The sequence below is a fragment of the Peromyscus leucopus genome, chromosome 23 (assembly GCF_004664715.2).
Source record: "Peromyscus leucopus breed LL Stock chromosome 23, UCI_PerLeu_2.1, whole genome shotgun sequence".
Classification (NCBI taxonomy): domain Eukaryota; kingdom Metazoa; phylum Chordata; class Mammalia; order Rodentia; family Cricetidae; genus Peromyscus; species Peromyscus leucopus.
Genome location: NC_051082.1, coordinates 38584047 through 38610181, shown reverse-complemented (window position 1 = coordinate 38610181; position 26135 = coordinate 38584047). Strand labels below are relative to the sequence as shown.

Here is a 26135-nt window from a genome sequence, read left to right as displayed (position 1 = left end):
ACTCAAATGGAAACAGTAGCTTCTTCTCTGATTTTAAACTTGATTCACAGTTTAGGGGAACACAAGATAACAGTCGGTGCTCAAGATTCTGCTTTTTAGTGCTAATCTGTAACAGTGTTCATAAGTTTGCCTGTAAGTGGCTGCATGGGTGAGGGAGCTGCAGCCCTTATGCAGCTGAGTGCAAACAACTTCATCAGTTTTTGAGATAGGTGAGTTTCTTTCTGGGCCTCATGCATGCCAGGAAAGTGTTCTCACACGAGTTATAATCCTCACCCACACGTACATTTTGAAATGAAAAGAGTCAGGGAGAGGGCTGGGAAGAGGACTCCGTTAGTAAGACATTTGCCGTGCAAGCATGAGGACCTGAGTTCGGATCCCCGGTGACCACGTAAATGGCTGAGTATGTTCGGATTGGAGTGGGGGACTGAGAGGAGTAGAGGAAGGGGAAACTGTAACCAGGATAGATTGTATGAGAAAAGAATCTATTTGAGTATGGCAGTGTACACCTGTAACCCCAACACTGGGGAAATGGGGACATTTGGGGGCTTGCTGGCCAGCCACTCCTGCCAAATCTGTGAACTCTGGATTCAGGAGAGACCCTGACTCAAAAAAGAAATGTGGAGAGTGATCGAGGAAGACACCAGACTTCCACCTGTGACTCCACATACAAGTGCACACACATGCACATGAACACACATACGAACACACATGTACATGAAAACACATGTACATGAGCACACATGCAGTCACGTATAGGGTGGGGCATGGTAGTGCGTGCCTGAGATCCCATCACTTTTGGATCAGATGTTGGAGAATCGTAGCAAGTTTAAGGCCAGTATAGCAAACATAGTAAGTTCCAGACTAGCCAGGGCTATCAAGACTCAGCCAATGAATGAATGAATGAATGAATGAAATAATAAGCCCCAGAAATCTAAGACTGAACTTAACTTGAACAGTCTGGAGAGTTCAGCTAGACATTGTTCTGTCACCAGTAAAGACTTCTTTAAATTAGTGACTCCTTTTTGAAACTTGGGCATGAGAACTGCACCTCCATTTTATGGCCTTGCCCATGTGTTATTTACCATCTCCACTGGCTTCTAGTTGACTTTCTCACCACATTTACTCTTACGTGTTTCCCCAAACCCTCTAGTACCCTCCAGAAGACAAAATGACAGTATAATCTCATGCTGTCAATAAATGAGGCAGTCCATTTGTCCTTGAAGGCATATAAGCATCTCCCCCAAACTCCAAACAGGTGAGCGCGGCAACCCGCACACTGGCAGATCCTCAGTGCTATAACTGTCCTCTTCATAGCGCTCGCCAGGTTTACATGGCCAGCTTCTAGATGCATAGACAAATCGTCGGCCACAGTATGTCTCATAAGTGTTACAATGCAGGGGCCTGGGGTAGGGCTCAGCGGGTAAAGGGCTTGCTGCACAAGGATGTGAGTTCAAGAGCTCAGTCTCCAGTACCTATGTGAAAAACTAGGTGCAACACTGCACACCTAGAATTCCAGCCCCAGGGAGGAAGAAACAGGAGGATCCATAGAGTTCACTGACCAGTGAGGGGTCCCGCCTCAAAATATAAAGTGTAGAGCAATTAAAGGAGACATCTATTCTGGTTTCCTTTCCTCGACAGAAAGCAGCTTGGGGTGGGAAGGATTTATTTTAGCTCACAATTCCAGGTTGTGGTCTGTTACCATGGAGATGCTGAGGGGGCAGGAAGTTAAAGCAGCTCATTGTATCACATCCACAGTCAGCAGAGACAAAAGAATGTTGTACTTAGTACTCAGCTACCTTTCTCTGCTCATACACAGTCCAGGACCTAAACTCAGGGAATGGTGCTGTCCACAGTGGGCTGGATCTGCTCACACCAACTGAGACAATCAAGACAGTCCCCTATAGACACACCCATGGGCCAACCTGGTCTAGACAGTCCCTCATGGAGACTTTTTTCTCCCGTGATCGTAGGTTATATCAAGTTAACAATTAAAACTATCATAATACATCAAATTATGTTCAAGTTACACCACAAGGGGTAGAGCTGGGCTTCGTTTGCTCCTTTGGAGACCACAGAGAAAACAGCTCATTCTCATTCCGGAACAGCACATACCAGCTCCCTCCAACATGGGCATCAGATGACCTATCAGTCTGACTTCACTTTCCTCTTGTTTTTTTTCCTTTCTTTCCTCCAGTGAGCTGCCTCACCCTCCTCAAAACCTCATGGCCAGCTTGAGTCCTGCGCGAAGCCACTCAGTGACGCTGTCATGGGTCCGGCCCTTTGATGGAAACAGCCCAGTCCTTTACTACATTGTGCAACTGTCTGAAAACAGTAAGTAGCAAAACAAACTGTTGGTCCAAAACAGAAACTAGATGTGTATGAGAGAGAGAGAGAGAGAGAGAGAGAGAGAGAGAGAGAGAGAGAGAGAGGTGAGGCATGAGGGTGAGCCTGTGTAAGCTCAGAGGCCAGAGGAGGATGTCAGGTGTCCTGCTCTGTCACTCTCCACCTTATTCCCTTTAGGCAGGGTCTCTCCCTGCACCTGGAGCTAGGCTGGAGGCCAGCAAGCCCCAGTGATCCCCAGTCCCTGCCTGCCACAGCACTAGGGTTTTAACTGGACTTTTTACATGAGTGCTGGGCATCTGAACTCAGGTCCTCAGGCTTGCACAGCAAGTGTTCTTACTAACAGAGCCACCCCACCCCCACCCCAGACCCAAACATCAGATTTCTTCATGCTTTCGTAATGACATGTCCTTGCCATTGACCCATGGCAAACAGAGACAGGTGATCCTGCTTCACAGATAGCAGAGCAAAAGCAAGCTGGAATGTAAAGAATAGGGAAGGGCAATACAGCTGGGAGGAGGAGGCATCCTTATTGGGCTCTTAGAGGGCCTGGGCTTGAGACCAGTCCCAACAGGATAGGAGTCCATGAGACTGCCTCAGAGGTCCTAGGAGACAGTGTGATCCCTGGGACACATTGGAAAAGGGGTAACAGTGTCTTCTGGAGCTGACTTCAGAGTGGGCAATTAGCAGGCCTTTGCATCTTAGGAGGTTTTATAACTGGAGTTCGGGGCTGCTTGCTACCTGTCACTTGCAGAAGCCCATGCTTGAGTGAGACAGGAACTAAACCTTTAGAACTGCACGTTGTTCAGAGAGCCAGCCATCTGAGAGGACAGTGGTTAGCATCCTACATATCTGTCTACATCTCATCTTGAGTGACAGGGCCTATGGGGGAGGGGGAGGGGGAGGGGCAGGCAGTCAATCATCCCAGAAATGTTCATCTCCTCAGGAGGTCAGCAGGTTTCTGAGACTTGTGGTGTCTGTGTGCCTCCTTTCAACCCTGGCCCTCTTCCTTCTCTCTGCATGTCTGGACTCGGGCACTCATGAATCACTGAGTCTAGTTAGAGTCTGCTCTAGGCATCCTTGTATTCCTCCAGGGCACCTGGGTGGGGTTAACCCAGGATAAGCCATGGTAACACATGAGTGCTGATTCCTTCCTATGGTGTGGAGCAGCAGTGTGTCTTTACAAAGCAGAATATGAAGGTCTCCATCATGTTGTTCTCAGATGTAGAGGTGATGCAGAGTAGGGAGTAGCCCTGTGGCTTCCTTCCTGCCTCCAAGCCACTTCCTTAAGCAACCCTGGCTTCCTCCAGCCTGGTTCTCTCCATGCCTTTGCCTGCTTGCTCCTTTCTGAGCCCCTCTAATAGCCAGTGCATCATTTCCTTAATGACACACACCAGGGGTGGGGGGGTTGGGGGGGCAGCCAGCTGTGACAAGGATGGAGGTACAGCCACACACTGTGGTCCTCGACAATCTGAGGAGTGTTCCCTTTCATATTTTAGGGACCTCAACTTAAATAAAGTGGGATTCCTGCTTCACCACAGAAAAGAGTTTTAGGGTGAGTTAGTGAGGAACCGAGTCTGAGTGTATTCAAAGACATTTTCAATACAGATTTCAGGCAGGAGGATTAGGAGAACATGAGGTGCTTGGGAAGAAGGATGGGTGTGGACTTCTCAAAGAAGAGTCGCCCCTCCTAACCTTTATAATACTCATGAAACACCATTTTGGTGGGGCTTGATGCTGTCACCCTCAAAGGGTCACTGAGGACTCTAAATAAGGTCACGGGGGTGTTCTATGGGGCACTTGACAGGACTGCAATTGTTAAAATGAAACTCTAGCTGGAAGGGATGCAGGACAGGGCAGTCAGTATCTTCACTGTAAAAGTTAACAGTCTTAAGAGTCCCAGAGAGGAATGAGCCCCACCCAGGGTCACATACATTCAGACCCCAAGCCTGCTTCCTGGCTCTATTACTGTTCTTCTTTGAGATGCCTCTATAGAAAAGAGCATCATCTCTGTGTTGGCCATGTTCACAGCAGACACTGCTGCCTGAGGTGGATTTTTGTTTTTGGCTTTATGAGACAGGGTTTCTCTGTGTAGCCCTGAATGTCCTGAAACTCACTCTGTAGACCAGGCTGGCCTCAAACTCACAGAGATCCACCTCAGCCACAACAGCAGGCTTGGACATAACTCAAAGGGAGGTACTGTAGTCAGGCCTTTCTCTCTCCTTGACCTCTGACCTAGCTTCCTCCCATAGAGAAAGCAATACCTGGACCAGGCTGCATGACAACAGTGTCTCCGTTTAATCCCCAGCCAGAGAGGGACATGCCAGCATTATTTATTAAAATAACCTTTCACAGGACAAGGTTTTCCTGAGGATGTCATGGCTGCATGGCCTTTGACAAGAATATGTGTGGAGAGAATGTGACAGGAACAGAGTTCTTGTCATCAGAAGTTGACAGATATCCACCATAATGACAGCTCCTGGCAGGCATCCGTCTCCTGGAGACAAAGAGCCGTGTTCTCTCTCCTTTGTGTTCCTGTCCCTAGAGTTTAGTAGCTACTCAGCAGATGAGGTAACATGAATCTGTGGCAGAGCCACCAGGATGGACTGCTTAATGACACTATCCCTGGGGAATGTGAGCAGACACCCACTCACCAAATAGAAAACCAGCAACAGATCACAGTAACAATACCACCAAGACCAGTGAGTGTTTGGGGGTCACCCACAGGAATATGGGGTTACTTACAGGAGCAGGGACCACTCAAATGCAGCCACATCATCAAAACCCATTCCAGTGTGGGTGATGACTCATAAAAGCTGGAGCCCTGGAGCTCTCTGCACGACTTCCAGGAAGCTCCATAAGTCAGAGTCTCCTCCCCTAAGCCATTTTCAGTGCTTCTATAACTTTGGGGAAGTAGGAGACCTGTGCATCTGCTAAGTTTCAGATGAGACCTTCCACTTCTTTGTTTCCTCAGTCCTAAGGAGCCTCCCTCCAGCATGGGATGTCTCAGTTGAGAGGAAAGTGCTATGCAACATGACATTCTGGGTAGCCTTCCCTCAGGAAAGTGTTCTGCCTTCCCTAATCGACACCAAAAGGGGCACTGATTCAAAATACCACACAAGCCATTTCCCAACTGACAGCAAGATTTATTTTTCCAGTCAAGCATACCATCTCAATCTGAAGCAAGCTTTTTTATGCAAATATCCGTCCATCCATGTTGATCGACATCTGTTCTTCACTGGGCAGTCTGTTGTGTGCTAGAACACAGACATAGAGTGACCAGCCTTAACTCCAGACAACAAGGAAGTGGTCAGATACATCAGTGCTCAAGGCTTGGTTGGCAAAGAACCTGATGCACAAACCTGAAGGCCTGTGACCCTCTGGAATATACAATGGCAATCTGAAAGCAGTGCAGCCTTATAATCCTGGTGCTGGAGAAGTGGAGATAGCTGGTTCCCTTGTGGTCACTGGTCAGCTAGTGGAGACAAGCCAGGTCCCCGTGAGAAATCTTGTCTAGAAAAATAAATGTGGGCAACTGGGAAATAATGCTTGGTATTGACCTCTGTCTCCACATATACATGTATATATGTGCATCTACACACATAACACACAATATATATGTATGTGTTAGGGTCCATATGGCACTGTTTTTTTGTTTGTTTGTTTGTTTCTTGTGTGTTGAGATTCTTCAGTCAAACCCAGTATCTATTGCATGCTATATAAGTCCCCCATCACCCTATCTGTCACTACCCTTGACCAGTGGTCACCAAGAGCACACACTAGACAACTTTGCAGGTATTTTTCAAGTACTTCCATTTGTTAAGAAAGTGCCAAAGAATGGCGCTGGCTGGTCCCTCATTACTCTGTTGACTCTCTCAACTGGACCCAGTTTGGGTCAGCCCTTCAGCCTGCCAAGTGTTGAGAGGGTAGACAGTCGCTGCATGCCTTCAACCATGCAAGATAAGTCTGTGGCCTCAATGGAAGCAGCATGTGTTGCTACCAGTTGGTTGGTCGTGTGCCTTCCTATCACAGCAAATCAGAGGATTGCCTCTGTCATCTGGACCCGTGATGAGCTTTTTATTTTTATTAGGAATGAGTGCCGTTAAGAAGCAGCTGAACATGCAGCTAATTACAGCCGGAGAGAACCGCTTAGCAGCGGGCATACTGAAATGGAGATTGTATTTGGCCCACACTCAGCACTAAGAAGTGGACAGTGCTAAATAACCCCAGCCACCCAACATGCCAGCTACTTGGGGGAGCAGCTGCCGCCAGCTCCTCCTAGCAGGGTGACAGGGCTGCTGTTCTCATGAAAGTCCTGGATCCAGTAGGAACCAGGCAGATGCAGCTCAGTGACTGAGGCAGGCCTTCCTAATGCTTGCCTTCAGCACACTCCTGCCATCACAGAAGGGCTTTCTCAGAGATATATAGACTACCTTGGCAGAGTGTGGAGAATGTCTGGCCCCTGTAGGCATTCTAGGTTTCCCTTGCTGTGAAGTTTGATGGTTCTCTTGTCACAGGTGCCTCCCAGTGAGCTGGGGCCATAGACAGGATTGGCAGTGCCATCACGCTGGTTCAGGGTGCCCACCTAGTGAGCTGAGGTAGGCGGGGCACTGGTTCCAGTAGCAGGCTTGGGGATCCAACCAGGGAGGGTCTCTCTATAGAGCTGGTGCAGGGCCTCCGGGTAGCTGAATATCCCGGACCTTTAGATAGCATTCAAATTTGGTTGCAAAATGAAAAGCATTTTTCTCACTCTCTAAATTCTGTACTGACTATAGCCAAGAACAATGTGTCAGTGGGGTCATGGTTAAAGGGAGCTGTCAGAAAAAGAACTTGAAAAGCTCTGAAGTGGACCAAAGATGCAAATAAATGCAGCTCTCCGCAGGCACCTCTTTGGGTTGTCCGATTTCACAGAGGCAGCTCTTCAGGCCATCCTACAACTCTGTAAATTCTAGAAGCGTTGCTACGATTCCAATGATTCATGTCTATAAAAAATGCAAACGGGTGCAAGTAGATTTTATGTTGTAGAAGGTAAGCTGTACCTGATTGTAGCTCTGTAGATATTGATCAGTTCTACATCTGTTTGCCAATTCATTTTGGCATTATTGATGTACGTGTGCTGTTTGTTTCTCTCCTGACTTGGGTGGAACAGCTTATTGGAATCAGGGAGCTAATTAAAACTTGATGCAGGGGCTAGGAAGGCCAGCCGGTGAGCTCCGGGTTCAGGGAGAGACCCTGCCTCAAAAGTAAGGTGGAGTGCAACTGAGGAGCACACCCGACATTGACCTTGTAGTCTACACACACACACTTGCTCACGGGCATACACACCACACACACATACACACACACATATATATACACACACACACACACACACACACACACACACACACATACACACCACAGTGGGCACATATTCAATGTTCACTCTGTGTTTGTAAAAGAACCATGATCCATGATGCTCCTTTTCATAAATTTATCACTGAACTTAAATGAACATTTGTGAAGTATTAAAAATGCACATTCTCAATGTAACACCACAAGTTTCTATAGCAACCCTGATGTTTAGAAGAGGCCATTTTAGTTCCTGAACTGAGTCCCTGCCTGTTTTCTGTGGGCTGGACTGAGACATCTCCCTGCTGAACTAGAGCTGCAGTAGTCTTTCACCAGTTAGTAAGAAAAATCAAGTCATTTCTCCATGGTATTCGTAAGTTTAGTGCCTACTGCCGTCTGTCTCCTGGTAAGGTATTTGGAGTATATTTATATTAAAAAAATATATAAATACCTTATGATAGTTAGTTCTTGTGTTTATTTTTAGTAAATATGAGTGTTTATAGCTGTGATTTTTTTTTGTATTTCTAAAATTTAAATTTACTTATAAAATACATTGTGCTTTTATTACAAATTTATATATGCTCATAGCCAGGTATGGAAATGCACACCTATAACTCGTTTACTGGGAGAATTAAGGTCTGAGGCCAACCTGAGCTACATAGTGATGGCACTGTCCCCAAAGAAAAAAATAACAATACATAGTCACTACAGTCCCTCATCGCACACCTGGGTCACTCTTCCCTGCCTCCTCCAACACTGGCTCTGTCATTCAGTCCCTCTCTGCCTCAAGGTCTCTGTTCCCTCTGCCTAAAGGAGAGGGCTCTGCAGGCATCTCAGTTTCCCAACCCTCCTCCTCCTCTCTACATCACCTTTGTTCCAAAGGACTCCAGGCCACACCAGCCACGCCCCTGCCACACCCCTGCCACTCCCCTGCCTTGAACCCTTCCTCTTAATTGCTCCTTCCACTTTGACGTCATCCTGAACTCTTTGCTCCTGTGGTCCCACCTCTGCCTCTTTCTTCACTCTTGTGTATGTATGTGGGGTGAACATATGTATGCAGATAATGCATGCACTTATATGCACATGTGTGTGGAGATCAGAAGACAACCCCACGTGTCATTCCTTGGGTGCCATCCACTTTGACTTTTGAACACAGTGTTCTTTCACTGTAATGGAACTCACCAAGTAGGCTATGATGGCTGGCCAGTGAGCCCCATGATGCTGGCCAGTAAGCCCCATGATGCTGGTCAGTGAGCCCCATGATGCTGGCCAGTGAGCCCCATGATGCTGGTCAGTGAGCCCCATGATGCTAGCCAGTGAGCCCCATGATGCTGGCCAGTGAGCCCCATGATGCTGGCCAGTGAGCCCCATGATGCTAGTCAGTGAGCCCCATAATGGCTGGCCAGTGAGCCTTATGATGCTGGCCAATGAGCCCCAGGGGTCGGCCTTCATCTCTCCAGCACTGGGATGACGAGCACACGTCACCACGCCTGGCTTTTTGTGTGGTTCTGGGGGTTGAACTTGGGTCCTCCTGTTTGTTTAGTGTTTTCCAGGTTAATCTGTCTCTCCCCTGCTTCACTCTTACCTCTTGTTTTCCTATGTCTCTACTTACCGAGACTCAGCCGCAGACTGGTTTTTTCTCCTGCCCTTTATATGTTAGTGATACCTGAAGACTCAGATCACAGCCTCCTCATCCAGCTGCTCGCCCAATGAGCCTGAGTGTCTCCCCTGTTCACCTCTCCCACACTGACTCTCCAATGTGTCAGCTTCCCTGAGCCCCAATCTGGAGGCCAGTGTCTACCAGGAGCCTACACCCGAATGTCCCCCAGGCTCAATCAAGTCCACCTGTCTACAGTAGCGCTTGTCACCTTGCCCCAAGTGCGTCCACCCCTGGGCTAGGGATGTGAACTACACTTAACCTCTGCCACATTCCCTTCCCCCCACAACCCACATCCCCTTCTTCACATCTCCAGGACCACTGATGGAGAATGGCTACTGATCTGTCCCGCTGTCCTATGTGTGTGCCCTCTTCAAGGCCATCCCTCCTTGAGCCACTGAGGGCAGCTCCAGAGCAAAGCCTAAGGGGAGCTTGGCTTGACTAAGGAAAAGTATAGCAGTGTTAACCCCATTCCCACCTCTAGGAGGCACTATTATTGGTGCTGAACCATGCCACTAGGCCCAGCCAAGGGAAGTCCTCCTCTGGAAACCCTTTTGAGGGAGCAGTATGTGCACCCGTGGAGCAAGACTGGGAGGCTACTTCATAACACAGGCAGGCTTTCTTTCCCAAAGGTCACACTATTTCCAGCTCCTAGCCTGTCTTCTCACCAACTTGCTATCTTGAGTCCATCCTCTATAGAACTCATCACTTGAAGAATAGATTCTGGGCTGATTAGCATGGGAGACAGCACCATTCATCATCTGGCCACCACCTGCCTCTCCAGATTTGTCTCCAGCCACTTATTGGTTCGCTTTCTGTGCTTCAGCAGCAAGCATTGCTTGAACTTCTCGGAGCATATCTGAGAATTATGTATCCCTCCACCCCCATTCCCGACATTCTGTGGTCTGCTTCTACTTATCAATTCTGGTCAGGTGTTGACCTGGTGTCAAGGCATGTCCTGTCTCCCCTAGGGAGTACCTAATCACTATTCTGTCTTTCCACAAAGACCGCCTCGGTTGTGCTATGCCTATCTTCTCCTCTAGGAGGCGCAGCCACAGGCCGTCTCTGGCATGGGAAGCACAGTACCGGCTCCTCTGGGTGCTGTCCGTGGTGCTGAACTACCCGCTAGGCAATGGCGGTCCTTAGTGTGACATACAGAAAAGGCAGGAAGCAATTGTGGTGACTGATCCCATCCTTCGCGTTTGCAAAGACATCCTCCTATGTTTTCAGCAGATTCATGGTTCCAAGACCCACATCTTCTAATAGCTGTGCACATGTGTATTTTTTTTTGATCCCCAGAACAGCTGGACACATTTTTCCAAGTTGGTTGGCTTTTTGTACTTTTTCTACTGCAATCTGTCAATTTCCTTTCTCCCGTTTTTCTAACCAGGATTTGAGGTGGGTTTTTTTAATGTCATTTTTTGACAAGCCTGTTTGTTTTGTGTTTTTTTTTTTCAATTTTCTTTTACACTTAATTTTTATAGATTTTATTTATTTACATTTTAGTCAGGATTTATGTATTTCAACCTGCTCTCAAATTTGCTCTGTAGCCAACGATGACTTTGGAATTCTAATCCTCCTGCCTCTACCTCCCAAATACTGAGCCTGCCTGGTTTATGATGTGCTGGGGAGTGAATCCAGTGCTCAGTGCATGTCCCCTACCAACTGAGCTGCAAGCGATCCAGCACTGTGCGCTCTTCTTGGCAAAGAAATATTTGAGTCTTTCATAGTTTAGTCTGCTGAGATTTCTTTTATGTTCTCTTCCACTTGCTTCTGCATTTGGCTATTTTAGCATTCTTGGGCATAAAATAAATGTCATAGATTTTTCACCTTTATTTGAAGGGGTTAATTTTCCACATATTCAATTTTTTAATTCATTTGGAATATAGGCATACTATATAGCATGGCATACAGCTTTTCTGTTTCTTATTCTACCCGCATGGTTTATTGAACAATCCACTTATTTCTAATGTTAATTTTTCACATGCTAAATGTATCTGCTTTAAAAAAAAAAACATACTAGATATGGTGATGCCACACCCTTGATCTCAGCACTCTAGAAGGAAAGCAGAGCAAAAGAATCACTGTGAGTTGTAGGCTAGCCTGATCTACATAGCAAGTTCCAGGACAGCCAGGGCTACACAGTGAGACCTTGTCTCAAATTAAAAAAAAAAAAAGTTGGAGAGTTATTTGAGCCTAGTCAATATTCAGTCATCGTCGGTTTGTTTGTTTGTTGGTGGTGGTGGTTTGGCTTTTGTTTTTGTTTGTTTGTTTGTTTTTCTACTTACAGTTTTTGTAACATTTTAATGGTTTTAACTTCAAATGTATTTTAATGACTGGCAGGACTCCCCTCGTCCTCCTAGAATTTACTATTTCTCCTCATAAGAAAAAAAATGGAACTATTTTGTGAAATTAAAAAAAAAGAAAGAAAGAAAAGAAAAAGAAAGAAAAGAAGAAAAACTAGTTCCGCTGAGGTACTCTTCTTTAGTTTGAGACAGGGCCTCGTAATGTGGTCAACAGTGGCCCCAGACTTGCCATGGTCCTCCTGCCTCCATTTCCCAAGGGCTCAGATTACAGAAGTGTGTGACCATGCTTGGTTCCCACTGAGTTTTTAAGCGGGGAGTTTTAAGCTGTAGTGAGTTCTTTGAGGAACGACTTCTTGGCTGTTCCATCTGTCTGTCTGGGGGGTCCTATACTTATGCACTTCTTTACTGTATGGCTTTCCAAGCCCTGCAGGTCAGTAGCCCAGGGTACGCCACTCTTTACATCCAAGTTGTCCTAAGGCATCGATTCTCAACCTGTGGGTCACGACCCCTTCGGGGAGTCACATGTCAGACTACACATCAGATATTTACATTATGATTCCTAACAGTAGCAAAATTACAGTTCTGAAGCAGCAATGAAAATTACTTTATGGTTGGGGTCACCACAACGTGAGGAACTGCATTAAAGGGTCTCGGAATTAGGAAGGTTGGGAACCACTGTCCCAAGCTGTCACTTCATTGCTGTGTAAGTGGGTTTCTCTCAGTCACCTCCCAGCTTGCCATGGTTGGAACAGAGGAAGTCTATTGTCATCTAGTTACTCACTTTTCCACCCCCCACTTCCTAGTCTCTTATTATTCTAATGATTTCTGTTGATCCTCTTAGTTTTCAAAGTAAACAACCATATCTTCTCCAAATAATAGAATTCATTGTCTCCTCTTTGTTTTTCCTATCTTGCTGGGCTATCAGAATACTTTAAATGATAATGAGCTAGTAGAAGCTCCCATTGGTCCCCCCCCCCCCCCCATCTCAGTAGAATATCTTTCAGGATTTCAGAGCTTTGTATAATATTGATTTCTTTTTTGTTATATATTGAGTCATAATTTGCATAGAACAAAACACAGAGATCTAAGTGAGCTCTGACAAATCCATCTATACCTGTAGTCCACGCTTTGAACAGGATGGGAATCATCTCAACCTTCTAGAACATTCGCCGGGTCCTGTCCTCCTGCTTCAAAGGAGAGCACCTTCTAATTCTCACCTCCACGGCTGAGTTTCACCCAATTGTGAACCTGACAGAAGTAAACAAGAGGCTGGTTGGAAAGATCGATATTTCGCAGTGTAACCCATCCCTCCCAGTCTGTGTTTTTTAGGATTTTCAAGTTCATGTAGAAGATTTTCTTATTTCTAAGTGCCCGTCAGCATTCTTTAAAGGCAGCCATATGGGAAACAATAACTATCCATTTCTTCCACTTTAAGCTGCACCCCATACACACACACACACACACACACACACACACACACACACACACACACACTGCCATCCAGTGTGGAGCCTATCAGGGCAACTTCAGGTGGACTGAAATTGATGCAAACTGTTCCATCCATTGTTATTAGATGTGGGAAGACACCTGGGCAGAGCTTCAGTCCATCTGGGAGACAAAGGACACGCAGAACTCAATTCACCAACCCAGGGACACAGGGCAAGGCCTAAGTGAGCCTATGAACAGTTGACAGGGAACTGTCCCTGAGAGACAGGACCCTCAAAGGAGGGCTGTTGCTCCACAGGAGAGGCCAGGAAAGGCCTCTTGGAAGTAGACCATATATGGAAACATGTAGGATGTTGATGTGTGCACCACCCTCCCAAGAGCTCCAGGAAATGTAGACACCTGGATGCAGGGGGTATTGTGGGGCCCTGGACATGCCCAGCATGTGTATTTGCAAGAGCAGAAGGTTCCTCAGGCCAGGAGAAGCCAGAGGCAACAATTAAATGGACTCCTTTTTTTAAAAAAGGCATTTTCTATGTAGTAATATATATTTTAAGTCCAGGTTTATACATACTGATTGCTGCTAGAAAAATGTTAGCAGATACACAAAGAAAGACTTGCTTATCTGCCTCCACCACAACCAACTGTTGCTGACAGCCTAGTGAATTCTCTCCCACACTCCAAAGAGAAGCTTATGAGGAATTCCAAGAGAGGGGCCACAGGACACCAGGCCCATCCCACACAGAGCTGTTGAACAAGCTTTTAAGCAGCAGAACTGGCAGGAGTCTAGAGAACTGAGTGTGAGGCTCCAGGCAGGATCTGGGGAGGGCGGTGTGAACAGTCATCTGTTCCTCCGCTGCTGATGGACTTCCACTGATGGGGGGGACCAGGAACAGCCTGGTCCTTGGGACATAGGAGGCTTCTGAGGAGCATAAAGCGAGGCAGAGCATCCATGGCCTTGATGAGCAGCTGCATTTGAGAGGCTGTCCTGGGGTTCTAGTAATGATAGCAAGGGTAGAATATTCTAGAGTCTGCAGTGGTCTGTTGTTTTACACCCAGCCTGCCTATGCTTAGTTTTGTTGTCTGTCTGTCTGTCTATCTATCTCTATCTCTACCTATCTCTATCTTTCTCTATCTTTGTCTCTCTCTCATACCAAAGGCTGACTTCAGATTCACCATGTAGCTGATCCTCCTGCCTCTGCCTTCTGAATATTGGGTTGACAGGCCTACTCCACTATTTCCAGTTTATGCGGTGCAAGGGTTGGAACCCAGTACTCTGTGTTTTCCAGGCAACCACTCTACCAACTATACCCCCATCCCACCTGTGCTTCCTTTGTGTGTGTGTGTGTGTGTGTGTGTGTGTGTGTGTGTGTGTGTGTGTGTAGGAGTACACTCATCTATGCATATGGGTATAGAGAATAGAAGTTGACATTGGGTATCTTTCTCTATTGCTCTCTGCCTTGATTTTTGGAAACAGAGTCTCTCATTGAGCCTGGAGGTCACCATTTCAGTTAGACTAACCAGGCAATGAGCCCTGGGACCCACCTAATTCTCTACCCCCAGGACTGGGGTTACAGACATATACCACTGTGCCCAGTTACTACAAGACTGCTGTGAATCTGTACCCAGGTTCTCATGCTCACACAGCAAGCATTTTATCCACTGAGCCATCTCTTAGCGCCCCTCAGCGTTCTGAAGGAGGGGAGCATGAGTGTCAGTTCTGGTCCAAGGCTAGCTTCTAGAGAACACTCTCTGAGGCTCCATACTTCTCTGAGCCCCCTTCCTAGTATCACTGGAGGCCAGGACTCTCCCAACACACAGAGAACCTGGAAGCGTGGGTTTGTTCTTTCTCCTAATGCCACAAGTGTCTTTTCATGTGCGGACCCCGCTATCTCATGCACCGTACCGTGTGAGCTCATTTGCTCTGCTCTGCAAGCCGCTGCTGACTGTCATCGCACAATATGTTAAACATCTTCCTCCACGCTTGCTATTATGTCCTTAAAAGCTGACGGGCTTTGTGCTGTTTTGCTTGCCTCCATGGTGGAGGCTTTGTTCTCTGCGCGTCAGATCGGTCCTGGTGCTGTCTTTGAAACTTATCTCACAGGGGTGTTTGCTGATAGCCTTTGGAGCTGTTAGGAAGTGCTTCGCGCATGGCTTCATTTTCCTGTGGGATTTTTGCATAATGAGCATCAAACTAATAGCATTTGTTCTCCTTTTAAGATGCAGCCCAAGAGAAAGTATCTGTCACAGGTATTGATGAACACTGGAGGGGCCCAGAGATGGATTAGGATGGGGGTGGGTACTAGGGCTCATCTCCAGGCGGTTATCTGCTTTTATGGGGAAGGAAGATCATGACCAATATATCCCCCATGGACCTGTACTTGCCTTTTGGAAGTCTCTAAACATCTTGACCTATACACAATCATAACTTCCTCCTATGTGCAGGTGCATGGAGAGGCCAGAGGTATCCTACCCCCAAAGCTGTGTACCTTCTTTTTCTTTAAGACAGGCTCTCTCACTGGCCTGGAATACACCAATGAGTTGCACCGCCTGATCATTAAGCCCCAGAGATCTTCCTGTCTCTCGCTCCCCACCATGGCATTGCAAGTGTGCACTGCCTCACCTGGCTTATTACACGAGAGCTGAGGACCCAAACTCACAACCTCATGCCCGTGCATTTTCTGTGCTTTTTAGTGACGGAGAAAATGAGGACTATTGGATTGATAAATGGTTCTCGAGGATAGTCCAGGTTTTGCATGGCTTATGAAAATATGGAGCTCAGCTCTTGTTTAAAAAAAAAAAAAACCAACACAGGATTCAAAGGGGCTCTGCTACAACCTTGCCCTAGTCTTGTCCCTGTTGCTATGACAGAACACCCTGACCAAAAGCATCTGAGTGGAGGAGAGAGTTTATTTGGCTCACACTCCATCGTTTCAAGGAAACCAAGGCAGCACTCACTGCATCACATCCACAGTCAAGAGTAGAGAGAGACAAACACACCCACGCTGCCTGCTAACTGCCTCTACTAAGCCAGCTTTTATCACTCAGATGTAGTGCAGGGTCCAGCCCACGAGACGGTGCCACCCACATTCAAGTGGGTCTTCCCACATCAGTTAACCTACTATAGAGACTCCCTCACTGATATACCTGGAGGCTTGTCTCCTAGCTGCTTTTATATCCTGGCAGTCAATATTCACCTCTAGCCAAGAGGGGCATTCGGCGGCGGCTGCTTTCAGTGGGTACAGGTCCCCTCCTGTGCTGCTGCTCCACCGCAGAGGTCCTCGGATGCTTCACAGAGCATGTCCACAGCTGAGACCACCCACCCGACCTCCAGGGCTACAGCATGGAGAATGAGCAGGCCTGCCTTGCCTGGAGCTTTCAGGTACCCTCTGCTCCAGCTGGTGTGCAAATGCAAGTGGACTCAGGCACTTGCACATGTGCACACAAACATACTCATGTCTGCCCCCTTCTTTTCTGGTGCATTTGTGTTTGTGTGGACGGGTTCCTGTGTACTTGTGTGTACATGTGTGTGGAGGCCAGAAGTCAGCCATGTGTGTCCTTCCTAGGCACTGTGCACTATTTTAGTTTACACTTAGTCTCTCTCTGGCCTGGAGCTCACAAAGTAGGCTAGGAAAGCTGATCAGAAAGCTCCAGGAATCCTCCTGTCTCCACCACATTGCCTTGTTACATAGGTTCCAGGAATTGGACTCAGGTGTTCCCGCTTGCCAGGGAAACACTTTATCCACAGAGCCATCTTCTCACCCCTTGATAGGCCTGCTCTTGGAAAGGACTCAGAATCTCCCAGTGCAGACCCCACTCAGTACTTTGTAACTGGTCTCTCTTGCTTGGCCTCAGACCAACAGTTTACCAACATACCCACCTTTTTGATTTTTTTTGTTTAGTAAGCTTGCTATTTTACTCTGGCAGAATTATTCTGCGTACCCCACCCTGAGTCTCCCTATTCTAACACTTCAGTTGGTGCACTGTGTTTCTCAGAGCTGAGGAGCCCACACTGAGTCATGCCCACAGAGCCCAGCGCTGGCTTCAGACACCCTGGTGCCTTTGCTGTTTGCTTCCTGTCTTAGAGTCCCTCCCAGAACCCCTCAGGACGTTCAGTCATCATGTCTCCTTGGCCTCATGTAGCAGGACAGTTTCTCAGATGTCCCTCCTTTGTGGTGACCTTGATAGCTTTGAGGAGAGCTGACAGTTTTAAGAATGCTGCTCAGTTGGAGTTTGCCTGATGCTTCTCTTATGGTTAGCCTGTGTGGGAGAATGCCCTTCTCCTCAGATCATGTCAAGGGCTCTCACTGTCAGTTTGACTTAACACCATCATTGTTTGATGAGCTCTGTGTGTGTGTGTGTGTGTGTGTGTGTGTGTGTTTATACATGTTCACGTGTGTGGGAACCTATTCGTGTGTATAGAGGCCAAAGGACAACCTTAGATATCTTCCTCAACCTCCACTCACCTTTTTTGTTGTTGTTATTGTTGTTGTTGAGACAAGGTCTCTCATTGAACCTCAAACCCACCCATGATGCTTGACTGGCTAACTAGTGAACCCACATAACTTCCTGTCTCATCTTCCTAGCATTGGATTCTGGAGGTTGAACTCAGGCCCTCATGGTTGCCAGACAAGCATTTTACTGACTGGACTGTCTCCCCTTGATACATCTTTTAAGCTCTGGCAATCTTAGCTTAGCTATGCCCAGCTTCGGCTCTCAGCTGCACCTGTCTTGAAGGTACAGTAGGGTCCCAAGGAATGCAACATGTGTGCTCACATATACCGTCTGCAAGGACAACTTAGCATGGTGGAGGGGTCTCTGATTAACATGACACTTGTGGAATTGGACTGTGACAAGCTGGGATCCTGATGGGCACAGGAGAATTCTCATCTTGGCCATCTTAGTGACTTCTCTAGTTTCCACAACTAGGCAACAAAGAGACGTGACTGGGTTCACCGAAAGCTAGCCCAGCCTCAGTCATCTCTCCTGTGTCAGTGAGGCCAGCTCTTCCCCCAGCTGGTGATGAACCTCTCGTGTTAACCAGTATTAACACACAGTGCTCAAGTTTCGTGAGCTTCAGAGTGCAGACACATGCATCCAGGCAGAGAGGTTAAAACTGAAAAATAATCAGTTTACTCTTTAATTATGACACCAATCACAGTATTATGGGGAGACTGGATTGGTTCTCTGTTTGTGTATGGGATATGCATGTGTTTGGGTGTGTGCAGGTGTGTGTGTGCACATGCACGTGTAAGGTCAATGTCTAATGTCTTCTCCCATCACTTTCCACCTTGGGTTTGGAAGCGAGGTCTCTTGCTGCATCTGAACCTCACTGATTCAGCTAGGCATGCTGGCCACTGAATTCCACAGACCCTCTTGTCTCTTCCCTTTCCAGTGCTGGGGTTACACCCAGCTTTTTAGGCGTGCACCTCAGATCCAAACTCAATTCCTCATGCTTGCGCAGCATCTGCTCTTACCCTCTACACCATCCCTCTGGCCCCCATTGTTTCATCTTTTAATGTCTCTTAATCCATAGGTCTCCCACCAACCCCTCACCCTCTGGTCTCTTGTCTGGTCAGGGGCCATGGTGTCTATCCTGAGGACGTCCAGTGCCCTGGATTTGGGTCACAATGTTTGTGAATCCATTCCTGCATCTTCTTTTAGTACCTGAAGGCTAGATTTGAGTCTCAGTCCATCTGTGCATCTGTGCAGTGTATTACCCATGTATGTGCATGCCTGTATCTCTGTGCACGTGTGCACAGGCATAGGAGGGTCCTTCCCACTTTGGGCACACATGGTCTAGTGCTTCAACCTGGTGATGCTGAAGTTGATGCATAGGCATGGTCGGTGACCCCCCTGTGAAGTCTGAGGGAAGTCACATAAGCCGAGAGGCTGCAGTGGGACTTCTGTGGAAGCTCTTCCAGGCTGCACACCATTATGCAAGCATCAGGGATTCACAACCATCCTGATCCTTCTGGAAATTAGAGAAAATTTTCTCATCAGAAAACATTTTCCTTCTTTGGTGCTGTTAATTGAGAAAATGGCAACTGTGTGTGTGTGTGTGTGTGTGTGTGTGTGTTGAAAAAAGCTTCCAGTACATTTTCATCGACTGAACCCTGATAGCCTTTGAGGGCTGGGATATAGTTCAGTTAGTAGAATGCTTGCCTGACATGCTTGAGGCCCTGGGTTCCATCCCCAGCACCACAAAAATCTGGTACTTGGGAGGTGGAGACTGAAGAATCAGATGTTCATCTCTGGCTACATACTGAGTTCAAGGCCAGCTACACACATATGCAAACACATTCATCCCCCTTTCCCCCCACTTTCTCTCCCTCTTTCACACACACACACACACACACACACACACACACACACACACACACACAGTGGAGAGCAATCAAGGAAGACATCTGACATGGACCTCTGGCCTAAACAGGCTTGTTCATACACGTGTACACCCACATGCACATGTTTATATGCCCACAAGAACATCTACACTACACACAAAATAAGAAACAGAAAAAAAAAAAATCAACCTGCCAGTCATCTGAAGTCTTGGTCATTCAGAATCCCATAGCAGCTACCAGATCAGGCACAGGAGGAACACTGGGGCGGGGCGGGGGGGGGGGGGTGCAGCCAGGGTCACGTGTGTCAGGCCCATCAGACGCATTCTTGGCTCTTCAGCCCCTAGGGCAGTCTTGTGAGACTGGCTGGGAGGAGGATCTTCTCCACAGATGTTGACTGTCTACTCTCAGGTCCGGATGTGCCACACTCTTTACATTTCAACAGCCCTCAGCAGGTTTGCAGCTCCAGAGCTTGTGAATGAGTAAATCCTTCACAAACCACTACTACTTTTGTGTGTGTGTGTGGGGGGGTACAATTAGTGTGCCTGTGAGATAGATGGGTTGGGCTCATTTTGATGAGTTTCACAGTTTAATTTCTCTACCTGCCAGACTTCTTATCTTCTAGTAGGGAGGGAAAAGAATAAAAGAATTCTATAGATGGGCCTGGAGCTCTGAGCGGACCAGAGACGCCAAGGAGATGAACAGGGTCTTTGTCTAATCAAGCCAGGCAGCAGACCCTGAGCCTTAGGTTATAGACATTTTAGAGCTGTTTATGTTCTAAAAGAACAACACAGCCCAGAATTGTACTGGACAGAGGCTGGGAGGCCTGATACGGGGGCAGCAGTGTCTTGGGGTGCATTTGTGTTGCTGTAGCAGAATACCTGAGGCGGGGTAATGTGTAAAGTGGTGAGGTTGTGTCATAACAGAGCAGAGGAGCAGAAAGGAAAGCAGGTACCCATGAGGCAGCTGGGTGCCGGGTGCACTTAGAAGCCAGTCCAGTTCCATGATGGAGAAAGCTCACTCCTACAAGGAAGGCATTCATCCTCTTTTGTTTGTGGTTTTGTTTTGTTTGTTTTTGTGCTGAGGATTGGATCTAGGGTTTCACAAGTGTAGGGGAGCCCTGAGCCCCACTCTTCCCTATTAAAGGTCCCCATGCCTCCCCAAAGCACTACCTCCAACAACATGCCCTGGCATATTTATTTCTTTTCTTTTTGCTATGAGAAATACCCTGACAAAATCAACCCAAGGAAGGAGGGTTTGTTCTGGCTCATGGTTCAAGGGTTTAGTCCATCATGGCAGCAAAGTCAAGGTGACAGACACCGAAAGTATCTGGTCATGTCACATCCACAGTTGGGAAACATAAAGCAGTGAACCCATGCTGCTTCTCAGGTCTTACTCCACTTATCCAGTCAAGGATCCCAACTAGGGAATGGTGCCACCCACAGTGGGCAGGTCTTCCTGCCTCAGTTAATATAATCAAGATAACCTGAAGGCATGCCCAGAGGCCTGTCTCACAGATGATTCTAGATTCTGTCAAGTTGACTATTAACAATAGTTGCCACACCAGGGGACCCAGCCTCAAGATGAGGTTTGATGGGGACACACCAGATTGAAGTCCCAGCAGGCAGCTTCCTGCCTTCAGCCTTCTCTGCCTTTCTCTGGCTCTGATGAAACATCTTAGTCAACCAATTGGCACCCCATCCTCCCAATTCTGTACCTCCCTGTCATGACTAGGCTCACTCATGCTATCTAAGCAGAATAGCTTCTCACTAGCAGACAGCTGAAGTCCTGAGGAGGAGAAGGATGGGATGAGTTGTCTGAGACTCCACCCACATGGTTCTGTGAGGAAGAAGGTGGCACAGTGCAGGGTCCCATAATCCCTGTTATTTTCTGTTTGTTTGTTTGATATTCACTTTCCCAGTAGATGTGAGGTGACGTGGTCTTGATGGTCTCTCAATTTTACAGAAGTTCCAAGGCAACTGGACAGCTCTGAATGGAAGAGTTCCCAGCTAATGCTGGTCTTCTGGTTCTCCCTCTCTCACAGTAGCCATCTTTGGAATGAAGCGAATTCTGTAAATGTTAACCTTGGCAAAGGGAGGCTCTGCTCCCACCAGACAGGCCCAGCTCCACAGTGTCAGGGACAGTCCTCTGACCTCTTGTGTTGTCAGAGACTCTTGTGAGGAGTTGCTTGAGGAACTCTGGTCTTTGTGGGATATGTGATAGTGAGAGAGGCTCAGAGGGCTAATCTTTTCCATGGCAAATTAAGGATATACATTACCGTGGGTCGTGTGTGTGTGTGTGTGTGTGTGTGTGTGTGTGTGTGTGTGTGTGTGTCACTGAGCTGAAACTCACCTTTTTGACCAGACTGGCCAGCAAGCTCTCAGGATCTGCTGTCTGTGTCCCCAGTGCTGGGATTTCAGGCACACACAGCCATGCCCAGATTTTTACGTGGGTACCAGGGATTCAAACTCAAGTCTTCTTGCTTGCCAAACCCTCTTACCCACTAAGCCCAACACTATACTTTTAAATGAAATGTAGAGGGATCCTTGTCAACAGCTAATTACCCAAATCACCAAAAATCAAAAGCCAGGAGTATAACATGGCTCAGCTGCTGTCAAAAACCATATTCCCAGAAAGCTACGCTCAGAAGCAGCTTTATCTGCAATAATTATATATAAAAAAAAATCTGCCTTTGCAGCCCAACTGGCACTGTGTTCGAGGTAGCTTGACTTTTGTGTTCAGGAATCCCAGCAAACGAATTCCAACTTGGCGATAGGCATCCCTTTTGCTGCCTTTGGGGAGCCTGGGTTCTATTTTGTAGCAATATGAGGCCACTTCATGGTGACCTGTAAGTAGTTGGAGTGGCAGGTACAGTTCCCATGAACCCCGGTACATGCCGTGACCTCCTAAAGTCGGCCACCAGCTTTCTGCGGAAGCAGCTGTGGTTTTTATGGGTGCTGTTTATGTGCAGCTGGTGTTTGTGTAAGTGGAGCCCAGCTCACTGGAAACCCATCTCTCTCTGACCATCTTTACTATAGGCAAAAGGGAGCACTGTCTCAGAGGACGAGAAGGGTGAGGCCAGAGAGCCTGACAGGCCCCCCTGTGTGTAGAGTGGGGGCTCAGAGCAGATGCTCAGAGTCACGGCTGGGTCACCCTTGGTTGCGCTGAGAGGAGTGTTTAAACTCCTTGGAAATCAGTGTCAATCCTACCAGAGTGGTCCCAAGGCTTCCTTTCAGGCAATAGCCCATTCTGCTGATAGAGACATCCTTCCACACCTGCGGGAGAGCAGCTTCCAAAAGATGCACCTTGCTAGCTATGAATTCTGCCACGTCTTTCCCCAGCCAGAGCAGCTCGTGGGTGTGGCGAAAACAGGCTGCCACACTGCAGATGGGTTGCAGAATGCCTGGCCCATCTGTATTTATCATAGTCGTTTCCTTATTAAAATGTTAAGGAATGTAGTGCTTATTTATCATTCCCTGCCTTGTGGAGCATCCTTTTCCTGACAAAGCTTCGATCTACCTGATGGGGAGCTGACAGACAACTTGCCCCATTTTGAGCCCAGGAATTAGGATTTTTTCCTCCCCTGAAGTGCCCATATGCAGGCAGAAAAAGAAGAGGAGGAGGAGGAGGAGGAGGAGGAGGAGGAGGAGGAGGAGGAGAAGAAGAAGAAGAAGAAGAAGAAGAAGAAGAAGAAGAAGAAGAAGAAGAAGAAGAAGAAGAAGAAGAAGAAGATAGACAGACATGAAGATTTATCTTTAGGTGAAGGCAACGTTACTTCTGGCCTTGTAGCGTTCGGGCCATCGTACTCGGTCTCATACTACCAATGATAGCTAGTAGCTAAGGCCTGGGATTAATTCCCCAGAACTCTAGTCAGAAGTAACGCACATTCCTCGGAGGTGAAGAGTCTCTCCATGGTATTTTGTAATTCATCATGACTCGCTAGGTTTTATTTGATTATTTGCATCACGGCACAGGTAGACAGAGGATGACTCCCTGCGCACGCTATGTTCGTACCAGCTGACAAACGAACGAAAGAGAGATTAGTGAGTTTACTCAGTCACACAAGATGACCGAGTGACTACTCTAAAGTCAAGAAAGAATGGAAGCCCCACAGAAAGAGAGAGCGACATCAGAGAATGTGAAAGCCAGTCGCTAACGACGATGGAACATGATACGAAACTCATATAAGAACATCATGTACTACATAGTAACAACAGTACATACTAGACATGAGCAGCAGATAGCTTTCTTATAAAGCCAGAGACAAGGAGCCAGAGAGCATAGTACGAGAGAGAGAAGAGAGAGGAGTAGGAAGAGAGCAGTACGAGACACAAGCATCATTGAACCCTGGATCCCCTTTACACTTAGCATCAATCAGCATGTAAGAAAATGCCTAGCATTGTCATTAGCGTAGAGTCTTTCTATCCGGCAATTCAACTGGAAGCTGTTCTTTTAGTGAGTTTATCTATTTGCAGGTGTCTAAGTTGATGTCCAGTATTAGCCATTATTATACACATATGTCCTTGATATTGGCCTACTATCAATTACATCACTCATGGAAGTTCTAATAGGAGACGCACAACTAATAGGGTATGTATTGTCGAGCGTCAATCCTGCACACTTCACTGGCGTATAGTACACTTAAACAAAGTAGGTGCTGAAAGACAGACGATATCAGTCTTAATCAACTCACAGTGTCAGACTGAAGTGCTTATCTTATGAGGAATCTCGCTCGTTCCTAATCCTGGGATTTTATTCCTGGTCTTGATAATCATCTGCTGTGATGAGCCAGATTCAGGTTCGATATGTTAGCACATGGCATGATTGTGGGAAGTATAAGCGGAGCTAACTTCGTATATCTCACGTATCCTTTTGCTACATTTTTTTTTAAATTTTTTTGTGCAAGAAACGGGCAATTTTACTCAAAGTGTAGCTGCATTTGAGTGGATCCTGTCCTGGAACACTTCATTCTCGCTGCAGCCGAGCGCGGCCTTTTACTGTGATGCACTTCACAGAGATCCTCGCTGACTTCTGACTCCCTTTCGGTGCTGGGCATTTAAGGAATCATATCATCCACTGCCCAGATACGGCTATCACGTATACATTGTTACGTGATGGTAAATTTGTGGATAAGTAAGTATAATCTATTGACAACTGAGATGAATTTCTTCTACTTACAGAGAATCCTAGCATTCATCAATGTCGTCGTATGAAACAAGAATTCTATCTATAAAGTCTGAGTTTATCATACTTGAGCTCTTTAGAGTCTGATTAGTTCTCTTCAGTACATGAAAGAATGAGCATGTGCATCTGTCAACAGTCAGTGGATGTGCCCTTAACAGGAAAGATCAAAGAGAGTGTACTATACGTCCTACTGGTAAATAGGTCTGATGAAGTTGGCCTCTAAACCTCTATGAGGCTCATGCATTGGACCGAGACAGTCTATTCAGGGTTACAGGCGTAGTATGCAGCTTAGCTCTCATGAATGAATTGCATATACAGTGGTCTGACATGGGGGGCAGTATGAATATTAGTTGTACGCATCCTCAAAGTTCTTTGCAACTCTTTTATTATGTATTTTCATTAGAGACCAAGGGTGAGTGATCACGTGTGCTACGTCTTGGCACCTCTCCTGGAACTCAACACTTTGTAGACCAGGCTACGCCTCAGGAACGCCTACAGAGAGTCTGCCTGCCTCTGACTCCAGAGATAGCCTGCTGGATTACAGGGGTTCGCTCCCACCATAACTGACAGCCCACGGGAGCTATCCACATAAGTGTTATGGTTGATGCGTACGATGAGTTCTGGGGTTCAGCACAAGGATGGACATGTTGAATCAGCACACTATGTCAATACATAAATCGACAGGACACTTTTTTATCAACGAAAGGTGTCATACTGGCTCTGTATCAATTCATTGCTCGATGCTGGCCCAACTTGGTATCGTAACCCAGCCTGTGTTGACACTCAAGGAGGCTTTTCCCTTAGAGGAGTGATGGGGGTGGGAGGAGAGGGAGGGGTTGGGAGAAGGGGAGTAGGAGGAACAGGGTTTGTATGTAAAATGGAAAATAAATAAAAATCAAAGCCTATACAATATCTCCATGTGTAGAGCGTCTAGAGCTTGTACTGGTACCATGTTTCTACCATTACCCTTCAAACTTGAATTTAGAGTGCTTATTGAGATGCCCACGACTTGTCATAGTTAGATATTAAACCTCTTCACCATGAGAGCGCTTGTCGAACTCCCAGAATGGCCTAAGAGGGATTTGTTGTTGAAGTCATGTAAGATGGCAATCGTAGAAATCACGCGCTCTAAAACTTTTGCAGCTCATACAAATGAGCAAGTTAGCTTTCACATCGATATCATTATTTCCTGAGCATCTTTTAAGCTGCTTGAATAGCTATACTCTGCCCCAGAAGATTAAAACAGAGCCTGAGACGATGATGTGTACTATGTCAGTCTAATGTAGCGTAAGCGTTGCAGAGCATCTACATTGAGGGTGAGTACAACTCCAGCAGCTCGGCCTGTGAATTACGACTATATGGCTCTGAGAGGGCAGAACGCACTGTGTTTATTTCATTTAATTGGCCAATTGTTCTTAGAAGACCCCTAATTAATCCTCACTCAGCTGACACACCTATACTTACTCGAAGTGTGCTTTGGAGGAACTTCTGGACTGATATATAGATAAGTGTAGAGAGGCTTGCTACTAA

General features: G+C 46.9%; 1 protein-coding gene across 1 annotated transcript in view; it reads left to right on the top strand.

Moving 5' to 3' along the window:
• Positions 1 to 26135, top strand: part of Sdk1 (sidekick cell adhesion molecule 1) — a 970573-nt gene that overhangs the window by 720275 nt on the left and 224163 nt on the right. The window contains 1 exon segment of the mRNA XM_028887375.2: positions 2195 to 2331. Coding sequence (XP_028743208.1) covers positions 2195 to 2331 — 137 coding nt within the window.